This window comes from Copadichromis virginalis, linkage group LG3, assembly GCF_057382275.1.
Source record: "Copadichromis virginalis isolate Kocher_CV1m ecotype Utaka linkage group LG3, C_Virginalis_male_GT1.1, whole genome shotgun sequence".
NCBI classification, from domain to species: domain Eukaryota; kingdom Metazoa; phylum Chordata; class Actinopteri; order Cichliformes; family Cichlidae; genus Copadichromis; species Copadichromis virginalis.
The window spans coordinates 40717657-40741340 of record NC_140620.1 but is presented as its reverse complement, the minus strand read 5'-3'; the positions used below and the strand labels follow the sequence as shown (position 1 = coordinate 40741340).

Genomic DNA, 23684 nt, shown 5'->3' with positions numbered 1-23684 from the left:
GTCCGGCAGCCTCGCCTCTGTCAGTGCGCCCCAGGGTGGCTGTGGCTACAATGTAGCTTGCCATCACCAGTGTGTTTGAATGTGTGTGTGAATGGGTGGATGGCTGGATGTGTAAAGCGCTTTGGGGTCCTTAGGGACTACTAAAGCGCTATATAAATACAGGCCATTTACCATTTAATGAATCAATGGTACGGAAGTGGAGGAAGCAATAAGAATGAGTTGAGTAAAGTTTGACTTATCTGACTGTTTTGTTTCGCTTAATGCACCTTATAATCCGGTGCGCCTTATGTATGAAAACAGACCCATTCATCGACAATGCGCCTTATAATCTGGTGCAACTTATGGTCCGAAAAATACCGTATACAGTGGGGCAAAAAAGTATTTAGTCAGCCACCGATTGTGCAAGTTCCCCCACTTAAAATGATGACAGAGGTCAGTAATTTGCACCAGAGGTACACGTCAACTGTGAGAGACAGAATGTGAAAAAAAAATCCATGAATTCACATGGTAGGATTTGTAAAGAATTTATTCGTAAATCAGGGTGGAAAATAAGTATTTGGTCAATAACAAAAATACAACTCAATACTTTGTAACATAACCTTTGTTGGCAATAACAGAGGTCAAACGTTTACTATAGGTCTTTACCAGGTTTGCACACACAGTAGCTGGTATTTTGGCCCATTCCTCCATGCAGATCTTCTCGAGAGCAGTGATGTTTTGGGGCTGTCGCCGAGCAACACGGACTTTCAACTCCCGCCACAGATTTTCTATGGGGTTGAGGTCTGGAGACTGGCTAGGCCACTCCAGGACTTTCAAATGCTTCTTACGGAGCCACTCCTTTGTTGCCCGGGCGGTGTGTTTTGGATCATTGTCATGTTGGAAGACCCAGCCGCGTTTCATCTTCAAAGTTCTCACTGATGGAAGGAGGTTTTGGCTCAAAATCTCACGATACATGGCCGCATTCATTCTGTCCTTAACACGGATCAGTCGTCCTGTCCCCTTGGCAGAAAAACAGCCCCATAGCATGATGTTTCCACCCCCATGCTTCACAGTAGGTATGGTGTTCTTGGGATGCAACTCAGTATTCTTCGTCCTCCAAACACGACGAGTTGAGTTTATACCAAAAAGTTCTACTTTGGTTTCATCTGACCACATGACATTCTCCCAATCCTCTGCTGTATCATCCATGTGCTCTCTGGCAAACTTCAGACGGGCCTGGACATGCACTGGCTTCAGCAGCAGAACACGTCTGGCACTGCGGGATTTGATTCCCTGCCGTTTTAGTGTGTTACTGATGGTGACCTTTGTTACTTTGGTCCCAGCTCTCTGCAGGTCATTCACCAGGTCCCCCCGTGTGGTTCTGGGATCTTTGCTCACCGTTCTCATGATCATTTTGACCCCACGGGATGAGATCTTGCGTGGAGCCCCAGATCGTGGGAGATTATCAGTGGTCTTGTATGTCTTCCATTTTCTGATGATTGTTCCCACAGTTGATTTTTTCACACCAAGCTGCTTGCCTATTGTAGATTCACTCTTCCCAGTCTGGTGCAGGTCTACAATACTTTTCCTGGTGTCCTTCGAGAGCTCTTTGGTCTTGGCCATGGCGGAGTTTGGAGTCTGACTGTTTGAGGCTGTGGACAGGTGTCTTTTATACAGATGATGAGTTCAAACAGGTGCCATTCATACAGGTAACGAGTGGGGGACAGAAAAGCTTCTTACAGAAGACGTTACAGGTCTGTGAGAGCCAGAGATTTTCCTTGTTTGAGGTGACCAAATACTTATTTGCCACCCTGATTTACGGATAAATTCTTTACAAATCCTACCATGTGAATTCATGGATTTTTTTTTCACATTCTGTCTCTCACAGTTGACGTGTACCTCTGGTGCAAATTACTGACCTCTGTCATCATTTTAAGTGGGGGAACTTGCACAATCGGTGGCTGACTAAATACTTTTTTGCCCCACTGTATTTTGTTTTTTATCATCACTCTGGTTTTACGTGACCTATCAACACAATTTAAAAACCGGTATATAGCATCTTGTTGCTATGTCATCTTAAACTGGTCATGTGATTGGTTTACCACAACTACTTTATTCTTCCTCAGCCAATCAGCAGCACTCGTGTGATTGTTTCACCCCACCTAGCTCCCAGTAAGCTTAAGACAGCTTCAACCGTCTGTGTTGAAAAATAGTAACGTGTCTGCACTGCATTTTCTTGTTAGTAACGGTAACAGCGTTGTAATGACAGACATAGAAATTAGTTAGATTACTCGTTACTGAAAAAAGTAATGCTGTTAGTAATGCAGTTACTTTTAATGCTATTATTCCCATCACTGAATATGAGTAATTTGGCTGGCTAAGCATTTGACCTTGACCCTCATTGTTAGCGCAGAAGGTCAAAGTCGACCTTAAAAATAATAAAAAATGATTACTGTGGATTTCCATATTACCAAAGCTGACATCAGGATATATTACTTTGGATGTTATGAGGCTCATGTCAGCATGTTGCAATAAAAATATCATAAAACATCTAAGTTTTAGTATAGTCATTGCCCACTGACGGAAGTTGTGCTCTGAGTCTTCTTGTTTATACAGAGGGAAAAAAATAGAGTAGCATCCCTTCGTTTTTATAAATATGATTTATGTATTTATTTACAAGATTTATATAGAGGATCACATTAGGATCACAGGGGTACCTGAGATTAAGAATAACTCGATTTGTTTGCAAATTTACTTAAAATTAATAAAAAAAAAAATTCTCTTGTTTAGGGGTATGGTCTATGGCTCAGCTTCAGGGGAGAAGCGGTGCAGTGTGTTCAGTGGCAGTGCCAGGAGAGTGGACACAGCAGACAACAATTGTCTAATCTTGCCTTGCTTTTTTCAGTACATCTCTCCGATCTGGGACATTCTGGGAGTGATGAGAGCTCAAAACAAGCTAGGCAGCAGAACGGCTGGAGCAATCAATGTGGGATTGCAGTCTGAAAAGACTATACTAAAACATCCCTGTCTCTGTGCTGGGGCCCCTTAATAACTGGTAAGTGTTACATCTCTCTTTTATAAAAGTAGCGAGATTTGTTTAGGAAGCCAGTACTTTGTGGGAACTTCTTTGAAAATAATTTCAGCTTCTTAGTTTTTTTATTTAATAAAATGATAACTTACAATGGCAGCATCACATTTGCACCCACACTGGTCACAGTATAGCTGGTTTACTCCACTGGCATCTGATTGACTGAAATATTTGGCAATGGCATGAGCCTGAAAAATATAATCATGTCACTTGATGCTGAAATTTACTAACAGATAAAATGAAAAGGTCATTTCTACCCATCAAATCATGCTACCACTGGTATAAATCATTTCCCATAATTTTTGAAAATATTCATATAAATGAAGTTTTGCTTAAATAGTGAAATACTTGACAAAAATATACATATGTATAATTACTCTAACTAATATGTTCTAGAAAAGTGTGAATGGATTAAAAAGGTAGAGAAGATATCAGTCCTTACCACATTGTAGTCTTTGATGTCAGATTGCACCAGTTGAAGAGGTAGAGTCCAAAATGGATCATCTGTTCCTGTCTCTGTACTACATGTAGAGCATTTGTTCCTGTGTGTCAGCACTCCCTGGAATATCTTAAAAGACAACCACACAGGCTGTTAACTTATATGTAAATTTAATTAACATATTTGTAATATCTAAACTGCAGTCTTTACCTGTGAGGCTTCAGGACTAGTTAGACTCAGAATCTTCTCAAAGCACTCAGCTGCGTCACCTTGTACGGACACTGGTGCAGTGGAGGTATTGAAAAAAAAAAAATGCTATAACACATCTGTCAATGTAACATGTACTTAAAAAGATCTGCCAGTGAAACAATTTTCACTTGTTTCATTGGCAGATTTTTTCACTTAATACAAGATATTTTAGCTTGAAATAAGTGAAAAAAAATCTGCCAGTGGAATAAATGAAAATTCTCTAGTTTTAAGATTCACTGTCTTGAAACAAGTTCCTTTAGCTTACTGAAATGTTGCCCTTTAGCTGATTGTGTCTTATTTTAGGTGTGATGAGATCATTTTGACTAGAAATAAAACAAATGTACTTGGTTATATTTTGAGTTTTTGCAGTGCATCATGAACCCTCACGTTAACAAAAAAGTTAGCTTCCTCCTCCAGCTTCACTGTAGCTGTGTCCCAAAACGTCGGCTGCATTCTTCGGAGGACCCGGCCTTCGTGGTCTACGTGGGCCGGGTCCTTCGAAGACCGAGAAGGCCGGAAGTGTGGGGCTGTGAAATGGGACGGTCTAGCCTTCAGATTTGCGTCACCGCTGTGTCGGTGGAGTTTAATAAACAAAGCCGTCTGCTCCTTGCTATCTAAAATATAACAGGACACTGGCGTAAATTCTCGACCGCCTCACACTTCTGTTTAATCAGTTTTCTGTTTGACGTTTATTCAGCTGTGTGAAAATCCAGGAACCCACCCGGGGGATTAATAAAGTTTGATTTTATCTAATCTATTCTAATAACTTTGATCTCAGCCAAGCCGATTTACTCGGGAACAAATAAAACCCCGAAAAAAGGCAAATAATTAAATTTGTAAGTTATCCGAGTACTTACTATGCACTTAATGCAGACATATTATTAAAATTTGGTCTATAACAGTTGTATTGATGTATAGCAACTTGAAATGCTCCCAAAAATGGCACTACAGCATGTAAAAATATAAAGTAATCTCTGGCGGATTTGGTTCTATGGTAGGTCTTAAAGGGTTAAGAGTTATGATGTACTGTTTCACTTCCATTGTTAATTGTTTTTTTTGTTTTGTTTTTTTTTAAAGAAACACACCACTTTCTGCCATCAAATATTCTTCAAATAATGCTGACAGGGGTACCGCAGCTTTTTACAACATTAGTTTTACAATTCCCAAAAAGACCTTTTTGTATAACTCTGAAATATACATTATTTTTCAGTTTAGGGTAACCTTTTTTTTAACCCTTTAAGCAGTGATCTAAAACTGTTGACAGGTAGTGTGCATGTAGCAAAGATTTAAAGATTTCTGTAAAAGCAGACATGGAGCTATTTTTATACCATGCTAGCTACCCAAGTCAACAGGTATTTTTACCAGATAATCTAAGATCTTTAAAGTGTGGTTGCCAGAATTTTTTCCTGTTATATCTTATGATATTTAATGGCTTCAATATTAACTACAAAAGCTTTTTTACTGTTCTCTAGCTAAGTAAAACTACACACTGGATTCCAAAAACAGCCTAATATGTAAAGAGTAACTGATTAATCTTGGTTAGTTTACTGCCAATTTTTTTATTCTATTCTATTTTTTATTCTGGTCAGTTGTAATTATACAGCTATACTTTTAATACTGTTGAGCCTTTTATCCACAGATTAATCAGCACTTCCCTTGCTACATGTGCCATCATGTTTTAAATAAGCTATAGTTTAGCCTCTTCTTTAAAAACACAATCTGGACCCACCTGTTCTGGCTAATTACAGGCCAATTTCGAAGCGTCCCTTTCTTTCAAAAGTTCTGGAGAAAGTGATCTATCTATAGTTGCAGGCCCACCTTGATCTTAATGAGACGTGAAGATGGCGCAGAGTGTGGCAGCCTCGTCACGAGCTTCCCCAAGCAACAGCTGGTTTTTGTGTTTAATTTTACTTTTCCTTTATTTTTTCACGAGTAGCACATGTCTCCTTGTGTACGACCGACAAACCTTACTGGACATAAGAGATGGACTTTCTCATCACTTTCCGAAGTTTTGCAACACCATTTGTTTTGCAACTCCGTTTGCAGACCCCCATTCATCTCACCTGAGACGCCTTTATTCTGGGCCCCTGGAGGCTGCAAACGCCAACACAGAGGGAGAAGATCTGGCATTCTGGTTCGCCTGAGACGGCGCACTAACAGACCACCACTACCCAGTTTATTACTGGCTAATGTGCAGTCTCTGGACAGCAAGCCGTGCGAGCTTCGGGCACGGATCTCATTCCAGCGAGAGATGCGGGACTGCTGCGTGATCTGCCTCACAGAAACCTGGCTATCGGACAAGGTACCGGACTCCGCAATACAACTACTGGGGTTCTCCGTGCACCATGCGGACAGGTCACAGGAGCTAACTGGGAAAAGCAGAGGCGGTGGTGTGTGTTTCATGATCAACAACAGCTGGTGTGATTATGCGAACGTGCACCCAATCCTATATATATATATATATATATATATATATAGGAGGTGGCACTCAGTGCTGTGTAGGGTTTTAATGGTATTCTTTTAACTCTGGACTCTGGCAGCCCTGCTGTCCTCTCGTTATTGGACCCGACAGAAGCCCATGATATCCTGCTATCACGGCTGGAATCATGTGCTGGCCTAAAAGGGTCTGCTCTTCAGTGGTTTCGGTCCTACTTATCTGGAAGGACTTTTATGTAAACATTGGCCCTCACAGCTCCTAAATAGCCTCTCTTAATTATGGTGTATCTCAAGGCTCTATTTTGGGTCCTGCCTTGTTTGCACTGTATATGTTGCCACTGGGGTCTATTTTCTCAAAGTACAACCTTTCATTTCACCGTTTTGCAGATGACATGCAAATCTATCTGCCTTTAAAAGCAGGGACAGACTCACTCCAGCTATTGTCATGCTGCCTTGATGACATTAAACAGTGGATGTCTTGAATTTTTTTTTTAATTAAATGAAAACAAAAAAGGAATTGTCAATTTTGGTAACTTTGTTAATAAACAAACCGAGGCACTGCACCCCTTATCTTCATACTGTAAGTCAAATGTTAAAATCCTTGGTTTGTATCTTGATGGTTCCTTTAAACTGTGTAGGCAGGTGAGCATAGTAGTCCTATCTAGCTTTTTTCATTTAAGACAGGTAGCCAAGGTTAAGCCATACCTTTGAATGTGTTATTCATCAATTCATTACTTGCAGCCTGGATTACTGCAATTCTTTGTACTTTGGTTCGGACCTGGCCTCTCCCTCCCACACTTTCACCTAAACATTTTGGTTTTAACACCCTGTTGTTGTTGTCTTAGTTGCTTTTATTGACTTATTTTATTTATTTATTAGTTTTTCTATATTTTACTGCATCATTGTTTTGCATTTTATTTATTTTAGTGGCATTTTACATTATTAAGCACTTTGTGCAGCATGGACTGATTGGAAATGTGCTATATAAATAAACTTGACCTTGAACTTGACCATCTTACAGGGTGGAAGACACATCATGTGCTTTGAAAAAAAGAAATGTAACATATCCCGATCAAAAGTTTAAGACCACTTGAAAAATGGCAACAAAAAATAAATCTATCCTGTGTCTTCCCCTGATCTAAATCCAATTGAGAACCTTTGGGGATGAATGACAAGGAAGGTTTACAAAAATGGACAACAGTTCCAGACAGTAGATGCCCTTCATGCAGCCGTCTTTACCACTTGGAGAAATGTTCCCACTCAACTCATGGAAACACTTGCATCAAGCACGCTGCAACACATTTTTGAAGTGATCAACAATAATGGTGGAGCTACTCATGACTGAGTTCATGTTTTTAACTTTGATTTCTATTTTGGGGGGGTTTAGAGGGTTTTTTGGAGGTGTGGTCCTAAACTTTTGATCAGCTGTAAAACAAACTGTTTCAGATTAAGAGTTGTTTTCAATAAATTGCATGGTCAGAAAAATGTTTTATCTCACTAACATTTCTTCTTTTTGCATGTTGAAGCTCTAATTGGAATCTTGTTAAGATCCAACCATGCAAAATATGATTTTTTGCCATGTTTCAAGTGGTTTTAAACTTTTAATCAGGACTGTATATATGTATAATAGGTTTCGATTACATGTCATTTTATTGGGCCAGCTAACACAAAGAAAACTGGCTTATTTGCAGTAACTTAACAGGTAAACTGACCCAGTTTTACAAAGAACAGGTGCATTCACTGTTTAATAATTTTTACTGTACCTGAGTTGATGTCCAGTTTTGAACTGATTTCATGTGTGTAAGCTGTATCTTTCTTTAAGTTATCAAACAAGATGTCAAGAGGGTGATCAATATACTGACTTCTTCCAGGGTTCCTACAGCAATTAAACAAACTAGTCACATGGTGTTACATGTTCACTCCAATGTTTATTCATTTTAAATATGGATAAATCTTGGGTATTTTAAGCTGTGTAACAAACCTTGTCACAGCTTTTCTGAACTCTTTGGTCATGAATAGCACTTGTAGCACACTGTTTAAGTAACATGTTGCTCCTTGGTTTACTAGCCCATGGTACTTGTTGGCTAGAAGGAGATAATCAATGATCAATTTAAATTGTAGAACTGTTTCTGTGAAAGATAAACTAGGTGAACAGTGCATAGTGTTGTCAGTTACAGGAATAGGCACTAGCAAAATACGTAGTGTAAAAATACATCATGTTGATTTCATTCATGTGACCACATGACACATTACTATCAGTGCTACTTCTCTGATTCTCCATGAGTCCTTTGTTTCCTGGAAAACTGTTCACCAAAAGACTGATCTCTTTTCATACCTTGTCTATTGTGTCCTGTTTTTTTTTTAATTAGTGATGATCTCTCTTTCTAAACAGATATGTATATCACTTCCTGTCCCTGATTCTGTTATACTGTGCTTTGACTATAATCAGCTCATATCTATTATCAGCTAATAGCTGATGACTTAGACCTCCTCTAATCTCACGGAAGTCTTTTTCTTTCTTGTCTTCTTTGTGCACCTTCACCATCTCTCTTATCTTGCTTATTGTTTTTATTTTGCTCTTTATCATTTTCTCACATCTTCCGTTTACCTTCAGCCACCTTTCCATTGCATTAAAACATATACGGAGTCTTTAAGCATTACTGATCCTCTATTTCCATCTCTTGTTTTACTTCTATTAGCTTCATCTGTGCTATTACTGTCTACCATCTCAGCTATCATCCTTGTCCTTATCTCTTAGTCTGTACTCTCTCATTTCTTCATTTTGTTCTACTTTCAGACTGTGTTGGTTATCCTGGTGATCACTGCCTTTTCTGGGTTTTAAATTTGCATCCTGCTGGTGCTCGGCATCATTCTTGTGGTCATCAGACTCCTGATTATCAGTTTTTCTTTTCTTTGTAATGTGGTCACTGCTTTCATTGTCTACATGTTCCATGTCTTTGTTTTTCCTGTTTCTTGCCAAGTACTTTTCTTTCTCCTTTTCCTGTTTACTTTCATCTTTATTCTCTACATCATTCATTATCATCTGCTGATCTTTTCCCTGTATGTCCACAAGGTTATAGTCCATGCCTGCTGCCTCACCTTCGTCTCTCCCTGTGGTCTTTACAACCTGTTCTTGTTGCTCATTGGCTGAAGCTCCACCAGTGGGTGCCTCACTGATGTGTTGTGTGTCTGCAGCATGCACTGGAAATGAAATCAAAACAGTCAAAATCATTTCAAACTGCCAGTGTGATACAATCATTCACAGAAACATCAATAAGTTAATCATAAATGTTTCCAATCTTACTTTTCTTTCTCCTGTAGAACAGAAGATAAGCACTGCTGGATCTAGTAAGAGCATGGTAAAAGTAAAGTAGGGTCAGTTTAATATTCAGTTGTTTTGGAAGAAAATTCAGATAAAAGCTTACGTGTTATTTCTGTCCAGCTGGAATGGTCCTTCTGGAAGCTGTTAATATAAAGAATACAAAGGTGATCATCTATAGGCTAAATACTTTTTTCTATTAAGCACAAAACTGCATCAATTTGTGTTAAAGTATTTATCTCTTGGGAACAATACCAGTGAAAAAAAAATCCATCAGGTTTACCAATTTGACATAAGTGTCATCGAAGTTGTACCATCTGTCATCATCCTCATCATCCTGCGATTTGATTGTTACGGTGTAATGTCCGAATCTCAAGTCATCAAAGTGCTCGACAAATGCATAAAGCTCATAGGTCTGGTTCTAACGAGTAAAAAGAAAGGGGAAAAAAAGAGCTAAATTAGTATAAGGAATCAGAAACCAAAAAGTAATGACAACATAATGAATTATTTAGTATACCTCTGGTATTTGTAGGGTCTTAGGAACTATCACCTCTTGTCTTATTTTCATGCATCTCTTCAACAGCAGCGTCAAAACATCTGGATGATGCCTCATTTCCAATTTCTAATTGAAACACAGAAACATTATTCTTTTATGTTTTTATAAAAGAGTTGGAAATTTCTATGACTGGCAAATAAAAACACTGGAAAAAAAAGTTAAGGAAGAGTTGCTGGACAATGGCAAAACCTACAGTTATTTCCGCACTATAAGGCGCACTTAAAATCCTTTAATTTTCTAAAAAAAATCTTCAGTGCGCCTTATAATCCGGTGCGCCTTATGGATGAATTCTGATTGTGTTTACTAACCTCGAACCGATTTTATGTGGTACACGGCGCTCAAAAGTCTTTCAAAAAATGTTTTAGTATGACTTTAGCAAGCTAATAAGCTGCACCGCTTGATGGACTGTCGGTGCATCATGGCTACCGTAGTCAGTAGCCTCGTGGACTCATAGTAATCTGGGTCCAAAACTCCTTCAGGTCTAAAATTAAACGAACACTGAGGCACACAGAGAGTTAAAAACTGTCTAAATTCTTCCATCTTTAATAAAATGATCAGCGTTGCTGCTTTACCAGGTGTTACAATTGAGTTTAACATCCAGTCATCCATGAAAACAGAATTTATTACATTTAACGGAGTTCGAAGTTAGCAGGAAGTTAGCTCGCTGGTTTCGTTAGTAGCCTAAAAATGATGTCCCATGTTATGACTGAGAGATCTGTGGAAAAAAATAAAACATACAGCCCTGCTATCACTTCCAACATAAATGAAGACAGAAAACAACACAGCAGTGACGTTTGTAGGGTTACTGAAGTTGGGCTAACTGGTATATAATGATGTGCTATGTGCTGATCGCTAGCGACACAGCTATGTTAGCATAACATAAAGCATAACAAGTTTAACATCTAGGCATCCATGAAAACAGAATTTATTAAATTTAATGGAGTTAGAAGTTAGCAGAAAGTTAGCAGTACATTAGCTCGCTAGTTTCGCTAGTTACCTAAACATGATATAGCATGTTCTGACTGAGAGATTTCTGGAAAAAAATAAAAAGTACAGCCCTGCTATAACTTCCAACATAAATGAAGACAGAAAACTACACAGCAGTGACATTTGTAGGGTTGGGATAGTTGGTATATAATGCTGTGCTATGTGATCGCTAGTGACACAGCTATGTTAGCATAACATAAACACAGTGAAGCTGGAGGATGAACGCTAACTTTTTTCCACTCGATAAAAGTTCCTGATGGTTTTTGACAAATGCAATCGCATGGAAAGATGCTGTAAACGGACCAAACTGCAGTCAGGAGAACAACTGAGATGATCCATCCGCAAACGAGGTTAGTCATTAATATAAGATAACCTTTATTAGTCCCACATGTGGGAAATTTGTTTTGTTAGAGCAGAAAGTGGACAGTGTAAAGTTACATAGCAAAAATTATAAGGGGTTTAATGCGCCTTATAATCCGGTGCGCCTTATGCATGAAAACAGACCCGTTCATCGACAGGGCGCCTTCTAATCCGATATGGTCCAAAAAATACGGTAATTATTTTGATCAATAATGAGGTCACAACATTTTAAGATGAAACAGAGATTATATATATATATATATATATATATATATATATATATATATATATATATATATATTTTGGTGAACTGTAAGCCCAAACCTGTGAGCTTCAAGCGTTCCACAGAAACATAGAAGGTTATGGACAGACTTTATTTGCTTGTTTCCATCTCAGTGACTTCAGCGACTTCTGATGTATCTGCCACACAGTGGAAATTTTTATTTGTCTTTCATAATTGGTTTTGTGTCATGGGTTTGTCCTGAGGTGGCCTATCAGCTGGTAAAAAGACCTTTTTAAAAGGAAGCTGGATGAGCACTGCAGGAAGCCCAGATATGAAGACAAGGAACACATAGAAGCCAGGTGTTGGAAAGATTCTGCTGCCCGATTGTCAGGGGTGTAATGCAGCGACCCAGTTCTGACAGCAGGAATGGTGACAGTAGGAGACAACGCATGTGATCGACAGCAGGGCAGAGGTGCACCTCTGCCTGCATTTGTGAGTAGTGTCTCCACTGTTGTTTACCGGGTTCAGCCGTGTTGAGGGAAGGTCGCCATGGCTATTAGCCAGGCCAGCTTCCCGGACAATGGCTATGGCCAGTATTTGTCTGTTTATAGGGTGATGCCATGAGAGAAGATGTTGTGGCATCGAGTAAGAGGCTCGAGTGCAGAGTGCAAGCTGGGCTGTTATGGGACGAGCCCGATGGAAAGACAAGATGGAGATGTGAGGCTTCTCCTTGACCTTCTGGGACCAGGCTGGCGTGATCCCCACTCAAAAGAGAAATTGCTCCTCTGTTTTCAACTACGAGGAATATTCACCATGGCTTTGTAGGACAATGGGATCATGGGACTGTGGGGGATTTCGGTGCACAGGGAACATTACATTTTATAAGTTTTGTTAGAATTCTTTGTTCATTTCTGGGGGATTTTAGTGTAATGACAACATTTTATTGCTTACATTTTTGTAGAATAGTTTGTTCTATTTGTGCTTTCCTGCCTGGGAATAAACTTTTCCTGATAAGACCTGTAACATCTCTGTGCCCTGGGTTTCTGACTCGCTCACTCCCCCCTTGTATTTAAGTACGACAGTACGACATTCTGGCACAGTACCTTTAGTGTCTACATATATTTGAATTATTACAAATGATTGTATTGCCAGGTGTATATAGAGGCTGAAGCTGTGGGAAGGCCTACAACGTCAATCTCCAGAGATTTTCACTGCAACTCAAGTAAAATCAGCTCAGTGATGCGGGAAAAATAAGACCTGGTGAAGTAGCAGACAGCCTTTTGTGATCTGGAAAAAACACAAAAATCTGTGCTCCTTACCAAAATGTCAAAGTTAAATTCTAGACATGCAAGATGATCCATGTTTTTTTTTTTGGCAGTTTCAACTTCACCATTACTTACCACACTGGTTTCCATAATGTTAAACCAGATGCCCTTTCAGTTTTCTAAAGAAACCAAACAGCACAATCTCCTGTAAATTTACGCTCAGTCATGGGTACATTCAGGAACAGCTGACTTGAGAGAGCACGTGGGTGTATATGGCTGTAGCAACTCAGAGAGATAAGATGGAGCTAGGCCATGGAGGGCTTTAAAAGCAAATAAAATAATTTTAAAATAAATCCTAAAAAGAATGGGCAGCCAGTGAAGTGAAGCTAAAATAGGAGAAATGTGCTCAAACTTTTGAGTGTCAGTTAAAAGATGAGCTGCGGCATTTTGCAATCTCTGTAGATGACTTATGTATGAAGCACTGACCCCTATATAAAGTGCATTACAGTAATCCAGCCGAGTGCTAACAAAGGCGTGGATAACTGTCTCAAAGTGCTGCCATGAAAGAATTGGCTCTATTTTAGCCAGCTGCCTCAGCTGAAAGAAGCTTGATTTTACGACTGCCTTAATCTGACCATCAAGCTTCAGTTCACAGTCCACTTTGACCCCCAGGTTTGTGACAGTTGGCTTATTTTACTGGGCCAAGGTATCTAAATACACATTGGGGGTCTCAGTGGGGTTACCAAAAACCATAACCTCAGTCTTTTTGCCATTGAATTTTAAAAAGTCAAGAAACATCCAAGCCTTAATGGCATCAAAACACTGAAGTAATGGCTGTACAGAGTATTTTCCTTTTTTCTTTAGAGTGACATAGATCTGACAGTCATCACCACAGAAGTGAAATGCAATGCCGTGTTTTCCCAGTATAGAACCAAGAGGGAGCAGATATAAAGAAAAGAGGAGGGGGCCTAGAAATGAGCCCTGTGGGACACCACACAAGAGAGGAGCAGAGGACGACACAAGGCCACAGAGACTGACACAAAAAGTTCTCCCCGCCAAGTAGGACCTGAACCACTCCAGTGCTGTGCCCCTAATGCCCACCCAGTGCTACAAACGAGAGTGTAAAATGGCATGATCCACTGTATCAAAAGCAGCTGTCAAATCTAAAAGCACAAGAAAAAACACAGTCGCCAACATCAGTAGCTAAAAATATGTCATTAAAAACTTTTAAAAGGGCTGATTCAGTGCCATGAAAGGGTATAAACCAGACTGGAAAACCTGTAAAATATTTAGCTTTTTTCAGGAAGGTCATTAATTGGCTGTGAACTATTTTTTCAAGAATTTTGGAAAGAAAAGGTAGTTTGGAGATAGGCCTGTAATTTGCAAGAATTGTAGGATCAAGAACAGTTTTTTTTAATCAGAGGTCTGACTACAGCATGTTTAAAATCTTTAGGGACTACACCTGACACCAAACTGTGGTTTACCAGCTCAAGAACCAAAGGTCCAACTGTTGGTAACACCTTTTTTAAGAGTCGATGAGGGACAGCATCATTTGGAGACCCTGCAGGCTTAAAACGACTAAGAGTCTCCTTTAAAGAGGACAGAGTCACCGACTCAACCCTGTCAAAGACAGCAGAGCAGGAAGCAGAGACTGAGGGGTCATGAGCAGAAGGAGAGAGTTGAGCCCTGGTGTAGGAGTCGCAATAAAAAAAAATGTAAAAAATTTTCACAGGCTGCAGACGAAGGCTCGATACAGTCAGTGGTGCACTAAGAACAGAGTTAATAGTTTTAAATAAAACACGCGGGTTGTGACAGTTTGACAGAATAATGTCAGATAAGTTATATCTTCTGCCACTTCTGTCCCATTTGAGAGACTGTTGTTACTTGCAGGTCACATAGTAACAAAATAAGTGAACTGCCTTGAGCTCTGAAAATGTGAACAAGCTAGTTTGTCTAAGTAACTGGCTGAAAGAGACGGACATGGAGGCATTGTGATGATCACACAATTTTAGCCTAATGTACAAAATAATTTTGGCTAAGGTTACTCAGAGTTTGAAGGTCAAGCTGGTCAAAAAACCTTTTATGCTTCTGCGTTATTTTTATAAGAAGAAAAACTGCACTTTATGTTCAAAGTTTTATTATTATTATTTAAAGACAATACCATGTTGAAAACGTAATTAAAGTACTTAAACAGCACTTTATTTTTAAGTCTGCCCAATTTTGGCCAGGAATATTATTTTTTCTCTGTTTTGGATTGAATTGCAGTTTAAATGCTTTTTTCCATAAATTAAAAGAGCTTGAGTTTACAATATGCATGTCTATTATTTGATTCTGTCGCCCACTAAAACCCTTTTAAATTAAAAAAAACCCCAAAAAAACATTTGCGCTTTGGGGCAAATTTTCTTGTGCGATTAAATGTGATTAATCTAGATTAATTAATTCCAAAGCCTCTAATTAATTAGATTAATTTTTTTAATCGAGTCCTACTCCTATACACATATACACACACACACACACTCACCTGGGGTATCTGTATCCAGGGGTCCTAAAGTTAGACCCCCATGCTAAGCGAGCCTACAGGGAGTGCAGAATTATTAGGCAAGTTGTATTTTTGAGGAATAATTTTATTATTGAACAACAACCATGTTCTCAATGAACCCAAAAAACTCATTAATATCAAAGCTGAATGTTTTTGGAAGTAGTTTTTAGTTTGTTTTTAGTTTTAGCTATTTTAGGGGGATATCTGTGTGTGCAGGTGACTATTACTGTGCATAATTATTAGGCAACTTAACAAAAAACAAATATATACCCATTTCAATTATTTATTTTTACCAGTGAAACCAATATAACTTCTCCACATTCACAAATATACATTTCTGACATTCAAAAACAAAACAAAAACAAATCAGCGACCAATATAGCCACCTTTCTTTGCAAGGACACTCAAAAGCCTGCCATCCATGGATTCTGTCAGTGTTTTGATCTGTTCACCATCAACATTGCGTGCAGCAGCAACCACAGCCTCCCAGACACTGTTCAGAGAGGTGTACTGTTTTCCCTCCTTGTAAATCGCACATTTGATGATGGACCACAGGTTCTCAATGGGGTTCAGATCAGGTGAACAAGGTGGCCATGTCATTAGTTTTGCTTCTTTTATACCCTTTCTTGCCAGCCATGCTGTGGAGTACTTGGACGCGTGTGATGGAGCATTGTCCTGCATGAAAATCATGTTTTTCTTGAAGGATGCAGACTTCTTCCTGTACCACTGCTTGAAGAAGGTGTCTTCCAGAAACTGGCAGTAGGACTGGGAGTTGAGCTTGACTCCATCCTCAACCCGAAAAGGCCCCACAAGCTCATCTTTGATGATACCAGCCCAAACCAGTACTCCACCTCCACCTTGCTGGCGTCTGAGTCGGACTGGAGCTCTCTGCCCTTTACCAATCCAGCCACAGGCCCATCCATCTGGCCCATCAAGACTCACTCTCATTTCATCAGTCCATAAAACCTTAGAAAAATCAGTCTTGAGATATTTCTTGGCCCAGTCTTGACGTTTCAGCTTGTGTGTCTTGTTCAGTGGTGGTCGTTTTTCAGCCTTTCTTACCTTGGCCATGTCTCTGAGTATTGCACACCTTGTGCTTTTGGGCACTCCAGTGATGTTGCAGCTCTGAAATATGGCCAAACTGGTGGCAAGTGGCATCTTGGCAGCTGCACGCTTGACTTTTCTCAGTTCATGGGCAGTTATTTTGCGCCTTGGTTTTTCCACACGCTTCTTGCGACCCTGTTGACTATTTTGAATGAAACGCTTGATTGTTCGATGATCACGCTGCAGAAGCTTTGCAATTTTGAGACTGCTGCATCCCTCTGCAAGATATATCACTATTTTTGACTTTTCTGAGCCTGTCAAGTTCTTCTTTTGACCCATTTTGCCAAAGGAAAGGACGTTGCCTAATAATTATGCACACCTGATATAGGGTGTTGATGTCATTAGACCACACCCCTTCTCATTACAGAGATGCACATCACCTAATATGCTTAATTGGTAGTAGGCTTTCGAGCCTATACAGCTTGGAGTAAGACAACATGCATGAAGAGGATGATGTGGACAAAATACTCATTTGCCTAATAATTCTGCACTCCCTGTACAGCAGACATGAGCGAGAGAGATAAATATGAAGTCATGCTGACTCGGACATCACCCGGATCAACAAGGTCCGTGTCAGGTGTTGAGGAACCAGGACACCCTTATGAGAAGTGGGCTGCTGGAACAAGAAGGCATCGGTGGGCATGAGACGAAAATAGGGCGTTGTTGGAATGCTACTATGCAAGTAACCCTGGCAAAAGGGGTTACATAAATAGGATGAGGGACCAATGGAATCTTTGATACCCAACATCCGCTTTGATGGCGAAACAATTAGTAGCTCAGTGTTCCAACATTCGGAAGAAGGGATTGCTCTCACAGCTAGAGATTGACGAGGTTCAACACACATGCTACGGCAAGGGGGAGCCAGGACGACAGGTCAGGGGGAAGATATCGTCACCCCCACCCAAGATTGGGCACCAAGCCCCAAGTGCAATAGAAGAAGGATCGTTGAGTGCGAGAGGAACTGACCTGAGAGATAGAATCATGTAGGCCTATTTAACACCATAGACAGTTTACACAAGACAATTTCATTTGTTATATGAATGTTATTTATTTTAACTGTCATAAACAGGATGTGACAAGTGATAATAATAACAACTGTACTGCATTAAAACATTCACAGCAGGTGGGATAGCCAATCTTTAAGTGATGACGTGATGAACCCTGCTTCTGGGTCCAAACTACTCTTTGTTTATTAAGGCTGTTGTGTTTTTAACATGTTTTAATGCATTGTATCTTGTTCTATTTGATCTAAACAAGCCCCTAAAAAAGTCAGTGATCAAGCCTCTCTCAGTTTTTATCATCGCTATTAATTTTAAAGCTCAGTTTTTAAAACCTTAAGATGTAAGTACAGCCCAACCCATGCAGCAGTATATTAATGACTAACCTCATCTTGCAGTTGTTCTCCTGACTGAAGTTTGGTCCATTTACAGCATCCTGCCATGCGATTGCATTTGTCCCTAACCTTCGGGAGCCCTCACGTTAACTTTTATCGAGTGGAAAAAAGTAAGCACTCATCCTCCAGCTTCAGTGTTTATGTTATGCTAACATAGCTGTGTCGCTAGCAATCACATAGCACATCATTATATACCAGCTAGCTCAGTATCAGTAATCCTACAAATGCCACTGCTGTTTAGTTTTCTGTCTTCATTTATATGAGAAGTGATAGCACAGTTGTATGTTTTAATTTTTGCTGTGGCGATTAAGCTGCCGGATTTTTGGCTTCACGACCCTCCTTCGTGGTTCGTACACGTCGAAGCTCAGTTTGCTTTTTGTGGTGTTTCAGCCGACAACACAAAATACCATCATGTGGTAGCTTCGCTGGATCCGCTGTCTGCCCGCTGTGTGATGACCCTCCTCCGGGATCCCCCCACCCAAGGGAAATATACCACTCTCAAGGCGCTGCTGCTGCGGTGCTACTTCATCTGTGATACAGAGCGGGCAGAGAAACTCCTCTCTCTCTCGGGCCTGGGTGATGGTACCACTCTCGAGCTCATGGAGAGCATGCTGTCCGTGCTAGGAATGGATGACGGCAGATTCCTCTTCACTCACCTCTTCCTCCGACAATTGCTGGTGCAAGCTGGCCTGGCCAACTACCCGCTGCTGGCCACAAAGGATTACCGCTCACTCGCAGAAGAAGCGGATTGCATTCTCCTGGCTACCAGGAGCTTCAGCACCCAGGTAAGAGTTCCCGACTCACCGACAGCATCTCCCGCGCCCCCACCAATTCTCCCGGGGGCCTCCGACTCATTGATGGTGGCTGGAATCGCGGCACGGTGGCACCAAGGAAAAGGGCTGGCTTTTTATCATTAGCGTGACAGCGCCATGCCACCTTTGCAGTTTTAAAAGCTCTATATAACAATCAGTCCATTTCGTCATTTTACTTTTGCACTATTATGTTCTGGCACATGTTGTTATTACATGGCTTGATTAAGGTACACATTAGGCTGACAGCTGGGGCCAGAGCTGAAACTGTTCTGGGCCAGCACAGGGCCAGCAGTGTGCCTGCAAATGGCCCGTGGCTGCACACAACTTACACATGGCCCATATACCGCAAAGAATGACAGCCCTTTGGTGGCCCAGATCAGGTTTGCCAGAGGTAATCCACATATGGGCCAGCACAGGACCACCAATGTGTCTGCAACTGGCCTTGTGCTGGCCCATGTGTTGGCCACCTCTGGCAAACCCGATCTGGGCCACCAAAATGCTGTCATTCTTTGCGGTATGTGGGCCATATGTAAGCACAATGTGTGGGCCAGATCTGGGCCATACCAATTTTGCTATGTGGATATATATAGGAATAATAAAAATGATAACTTACAATAGCAGCATCACTTTTGCATGCACACCTGTCACAGTATAGCTGGTTTCCTCCACCAGCATCTGATTGACTGAAATATTTGGCAACGGCATCTGTCTGAAAAATATATTCATGTCACTTGCTGCTGAAATTTACTAACAGATTAAACGAGAAGGTCATTTACGCCACCCAAACCTGCTACCACTGATGTATAAATCATTTCCCATAATTTTTGCAAATGTTTATGTAAATGAGTTTCACTTAAATGGTGAAATGTCTAATCAAAATGTGCTGAAATGTAAGTTAGATATAACTAGTGTCATAATTAGTCTAACTAATACATTCTAGCAAAGTCTGAATGCATTAAAGAGGTAGACAAGATATCAGTGCTCACCACACTGTAATCTCTGGTGTCAGATTGCACCAGTTGAAGAGGTAGAGTCCAAAATGGATCATCTGTTCCTGTCTCTGTACTACATGTAGAGCACTTGTTCCTGTGTGTCAGCACTCCCTGGAATATCTTAAAAGACAACCACACAAAAGGTTGTTAGCTTATATGTAAATTTAATTAACATATTTGTAATATCTAAACTGCAGTCTTTACCTGTGAGGCTTCAGGACTAGTTAGACTGAGAATCTTCTCAAAGCACTCAGCTGCGTCACCTCGTATGGTGGTATTGAAGAAAAAAAAAATGCTATAACACATCTGTCAATGTAACATGTACTTAAAAAGATCATGATAATGATGATTTGAACATTTTAACAAATGCCATAGAATCCCTGTAGCTTTCCAAAAACAATATTTTCACTCGACACATTCATACTTGCATTTAAAATCTAGGTAATCTTCTAGAATCTAGGATCTCCACAAAGCACTCAGCAGCACACCTTGTATGTGCACTGCAGCATAAAGGTTTAAATGAAAATATATTATTTAACATTATAAATTATTATTTTTATTTATACTTCAGTATAACATGTAAATAATGAGATTGGGGAAATGAGGAGTTTCACATAAATGAATACTGGGGAAACTATCAAGAAATAATCATAGGGGAAATCTCAAAACAGTGAGATTTAAAAAAGCCAAAAAAAAAGAAACTAAAAGAAAAACACAGCTTAAGAGTGATCATATATATGATACAGACAGAGAAAAAGGTCATTCAGACACCAAAGGATGCTACAATGATCTATAGTCTAATTAAATATTACAATAATTATAATAATAATAATAATAATAATAATAATTTTAACAAATAACATCCATTTATTACTGCTTAGGTGTAGGTTGTGCGGGCAGCAGTCAAAACAGAGATTCTCAGATCTCCCTTTCCCCAGTCATCTCCTCCAGTTCCTCCCAGAGGATACCAAGACATTCCAAAGCTGGTCAAGAGATAAAGTCTCTCAAGTGTGTCCTGGGTTTGCCCTGGGCCTCCTGGTTGGATATACCCGAAATGCCTTACGTAGCTTCTTTTGATGTGAGGAGTACTTCTACTCTGCCATTTATGCAGATACAGTACTTCAATGATTGCAGCTGTTATGGCTTAATGTCTTAGGTAGGGCAGGAGGGGTAGGTGCAGCATGTGGCAGTGGCCAAGGGCGGAGGCCCTAGTGACAGATGCATGGCAATTGAGGCTGGTGATTGGGAGGTGGAATGTATGAATGGGATTCGAGAACTGAATTTGAGAACAGTTATTTGTACTTATATCCCAAATGTGTCTGTGAAGGTTCTCAGTCATCCAGGTCATCGTAGTCAAAGGAGCTTGCAAAGAAAAGCGTCTGGACTTCTTTAAGTTGCTTGAAGACGTTTCATCTCTCATCCGAGAAGCTTCTTCAATTCTAAGGTCAAATGGTGGAGAGTCCCAGATATAAACCTAGTGGGAGTTTCCCCCCGCAGAGGGACAAAAGGACCCCCTGATGATCCTCTAATCACCTGAGCCAAGGTGTGAAACTGGGTGTGGGTCCCAATCAGCCAGAGTTTCGGGTGAGTTCATTGTGAAACCTGGCCCCACCTTATCATGCGAATTCCTGAGATCAGATGGCCCAGGATGTGAGTGGGCGTTAAGGCGTCTGGGAAGGGATCTCAAAACTGGATTATAGATGGCAGAGAGTTGGTGTCGTAAACCACCGCCTCTGTTCAAAGATGGTCGCTCACAGTGGACATAAATGGCTTATTTCACTCCTCTTTCAAACCATCTGTCCTCTCTGTCCAAAATGTGAACATTGGCATCCTCGAAAGAGTGTCCTTTATCCTTAAGATGCAGATGGACAGCTGAGTCTTGTCCTGTGGAGGTTGCTCTTCTATGTTGTGCCATGCGCTTGTGAAGTGGCTGTTTGGTTTCTCCAATGTAGAAGTCTGGGCATTCCTCGCTGCACTGTACAGCATACACCACATTGTTAAGTCTGTGTTTTGGCGTTTTGGCGTTTATATCCCAAATAGTTCAGAGTACCCAGTCTTCTTAGAGTCCATGGGTGGAGAGCTCGAGGGTGCTCCATCTAGTTGTCTTAATGGGACTTCAATACTCACTTAGGCAATGACAGGGAGTCTTCAAAGAACATTATTGTTCAAACATGTTTGAAAATAGGGTTTCAGATTTAAGTAGTTCCATCAGGTGGTGAGGGAAGATGCTGGACAGACCTCCATCCATCCACTTATCCTTTTCAGGGTCGCGGGGGGCGCTGGAGCCTATCCCAGCTGTCATAGGGCGAGAGGCAGGGTACACCCTGGACAGGTCACCAGTCTGTCACAGGGCTAACACACAAGGACAGACAACCATTCACACTCACAGTCACTCGCACATTCACACCTAGTGGCAATTTGGATTATCCAATTAACCTATCCCCACAAGCTGCATGTCTTTGGACGGTGGGAGGAAGCCGGAGTACCCGGAGAGAACCCACGCAAACACGGGGAGAACATGCAAACTCCACACAGAAAGACCCCGGCCTGATGGTGGAATTGAACTCAGGACCTTCTTGCTGTGCGGCAACAGTGCTAACCACCGTGCCACCGTGCTGCCCAGACCTGGCACACCTAAATGTGTAGTGAGGGTGCAATGGGAATGCTTTTCAGAAGCCCTGGTATGCAAGAACGTACACCTCCACCAGAGCTTAAAAAGAACGCCCCCTATCGGGCTTGGCTAGCATGTGGGACTTCAGAGGCAGCTGATGGGTATCTGCAGGCCAAGCAGAACACAGGTCTGGTGGTAGCTGAAGCAAGAACTCAGGTGTAGGAGGAGTTTGGTGAGGTAATTGAACGACTTTCAGACTGCTTCAAAGGGATTCTGGCAAACTGTTAGGCAACTCAGGAGGGGAACGCGGTGCTCTACTTAAAAGGTGTATAGTGCGCGTGGGGCTGCTGACTTCAACTGAGGATCTACTGTAGTTGGGTGGTGGAAGGAATACTTCATGGACCTCCTTAATCTTACCAACACAAAGAGCCTAGGGATGTGGTGGATGACTCAACCTTCACTGGGGCAGAGGTCAGTGAGTTAGTTTTAAAAAAATCCTTGGTGGCAGGACCCCTGGGGTAGACAAGATTTGTAGATAAGGCTCTGGATGTTGTTGGGCTATCTTGATCGACATTCCTCTGCAACACTGCATGGAGATATGGGGTGGGCTCTCTCATAGAGATGGGTGAAGAGTGCAGTCATTCAAGAGAGGCACAGAGTAGAGCCACTACTCCTCCAAACCAAAACAAGCCAGTTGAGATAGAACGGGCATCTGTCTAGAAAGCCTCCTGGGCAAGGTGTTCCAATCATGTCCTACCAGGGGAGACGCTTGTCTAGAACCAAGCTTCACTGGTGAGATTTTATACCCCAGCAATCCTGAGAAGGCCTCAGTGTTCCCCTGAGTAAACTGGGGAGGTGGCTGAGGAGAGGGAGGTCTGGGTTCCTCTGCTTAGGCCCCTGTGACCAGCCACAGATCAGCAGCAGAATGATATTGCGATTTTTTGGTAGAAAAAAACATGCTACAGAGTGCTGTCAACCCGGAAAAGGACACTGTGTTCTCTGAAAGATTAAGTATTACCTACCCCCCTTTACTAATAAATAGCCTATTTATCTTTTCTAAATAGATTAGTTTAAAATTTGGTGCAAACACTTATGAAAGAATTCAAAACTGACCCTGATTATATTGTCAAGACATGAAACATATCAGTATGTAAGGGTTAAATGAGGTTGATGTCCAAAAGTTTTAAAGACTTTTTCTGTGTCACATTTTTTGCAATTTTTAAACTAACTATAAATTTGTAAATTTAAAAAACAAAAAAAACCTTATCAACTTACACTCAACAAAAATATAAACGCAACACCTTTGTTACTGCTCCCATTCCCCATGGGATG

At 40.9% G+C, this 23684-nt stretch overlaps 1 protein-coding gene and 1 pseudogene across 2 annotated transcripts in view; one reads left to right on the top strand and one right to left on the bottom strand.

The window, feature by feature from the left end:
• LOC146714760 (E3 ubiquitin-protein ligase RNF19B-like) overlaps positions 1–23684 on the top strand; it is a 230548-nt pseudogene that overhangs the window by 94538 nt on the left and 112326 nt on the right. The window lies entirely within an intron of this gene.
• Positions 1–23684, bottom strand: part of LOC146714767 (uncharacterized) — a 53878-nt gene that overhangs the window by 27391 nt on the left and 2803 nt on the right. The window contains exons 5-17 of the mRNA XM_085440521.1: positions 19946–20004; positions 19736–19861; positions 19363–19458; positions 10028–10132; positions 9794–9931; positions 9617–9654; positions 9496–9536; positions 9291–9392; positions 8173–8275; positions 7955–8067; positions 3717–3787; positions 3510–3635; positions 3160–3255 (exon numbers count right to left, since the gene is read on the bottom strand). Of these exons, the coding sequence (XP_085296647.1) occupies positions 3160–3255; positions 3510–3635; positions 3717–3787; positions 7955–8067; positions 8173–8275; positions 9291–9392; positions 9496–9536; positions 9617–9654; positions 9794–9931; positions 10028–10132; positions 19363–19458; positions 19736–19861; positions 19946–20004 (1214 nt within the window). The remainder of the gene's footprint in view (positions 1–3159; positions 3256–3509; positions 3636–3716; positions 3788–7954; positions 8068–8172; positions 8276–9290; positions 9393–9495; positions 9537–9616; positions 9655–9793; positions 9932–10027; positions 10133–19362; positions 19459–19735; positions 19862–19945; positions 20005–23684) is intronic.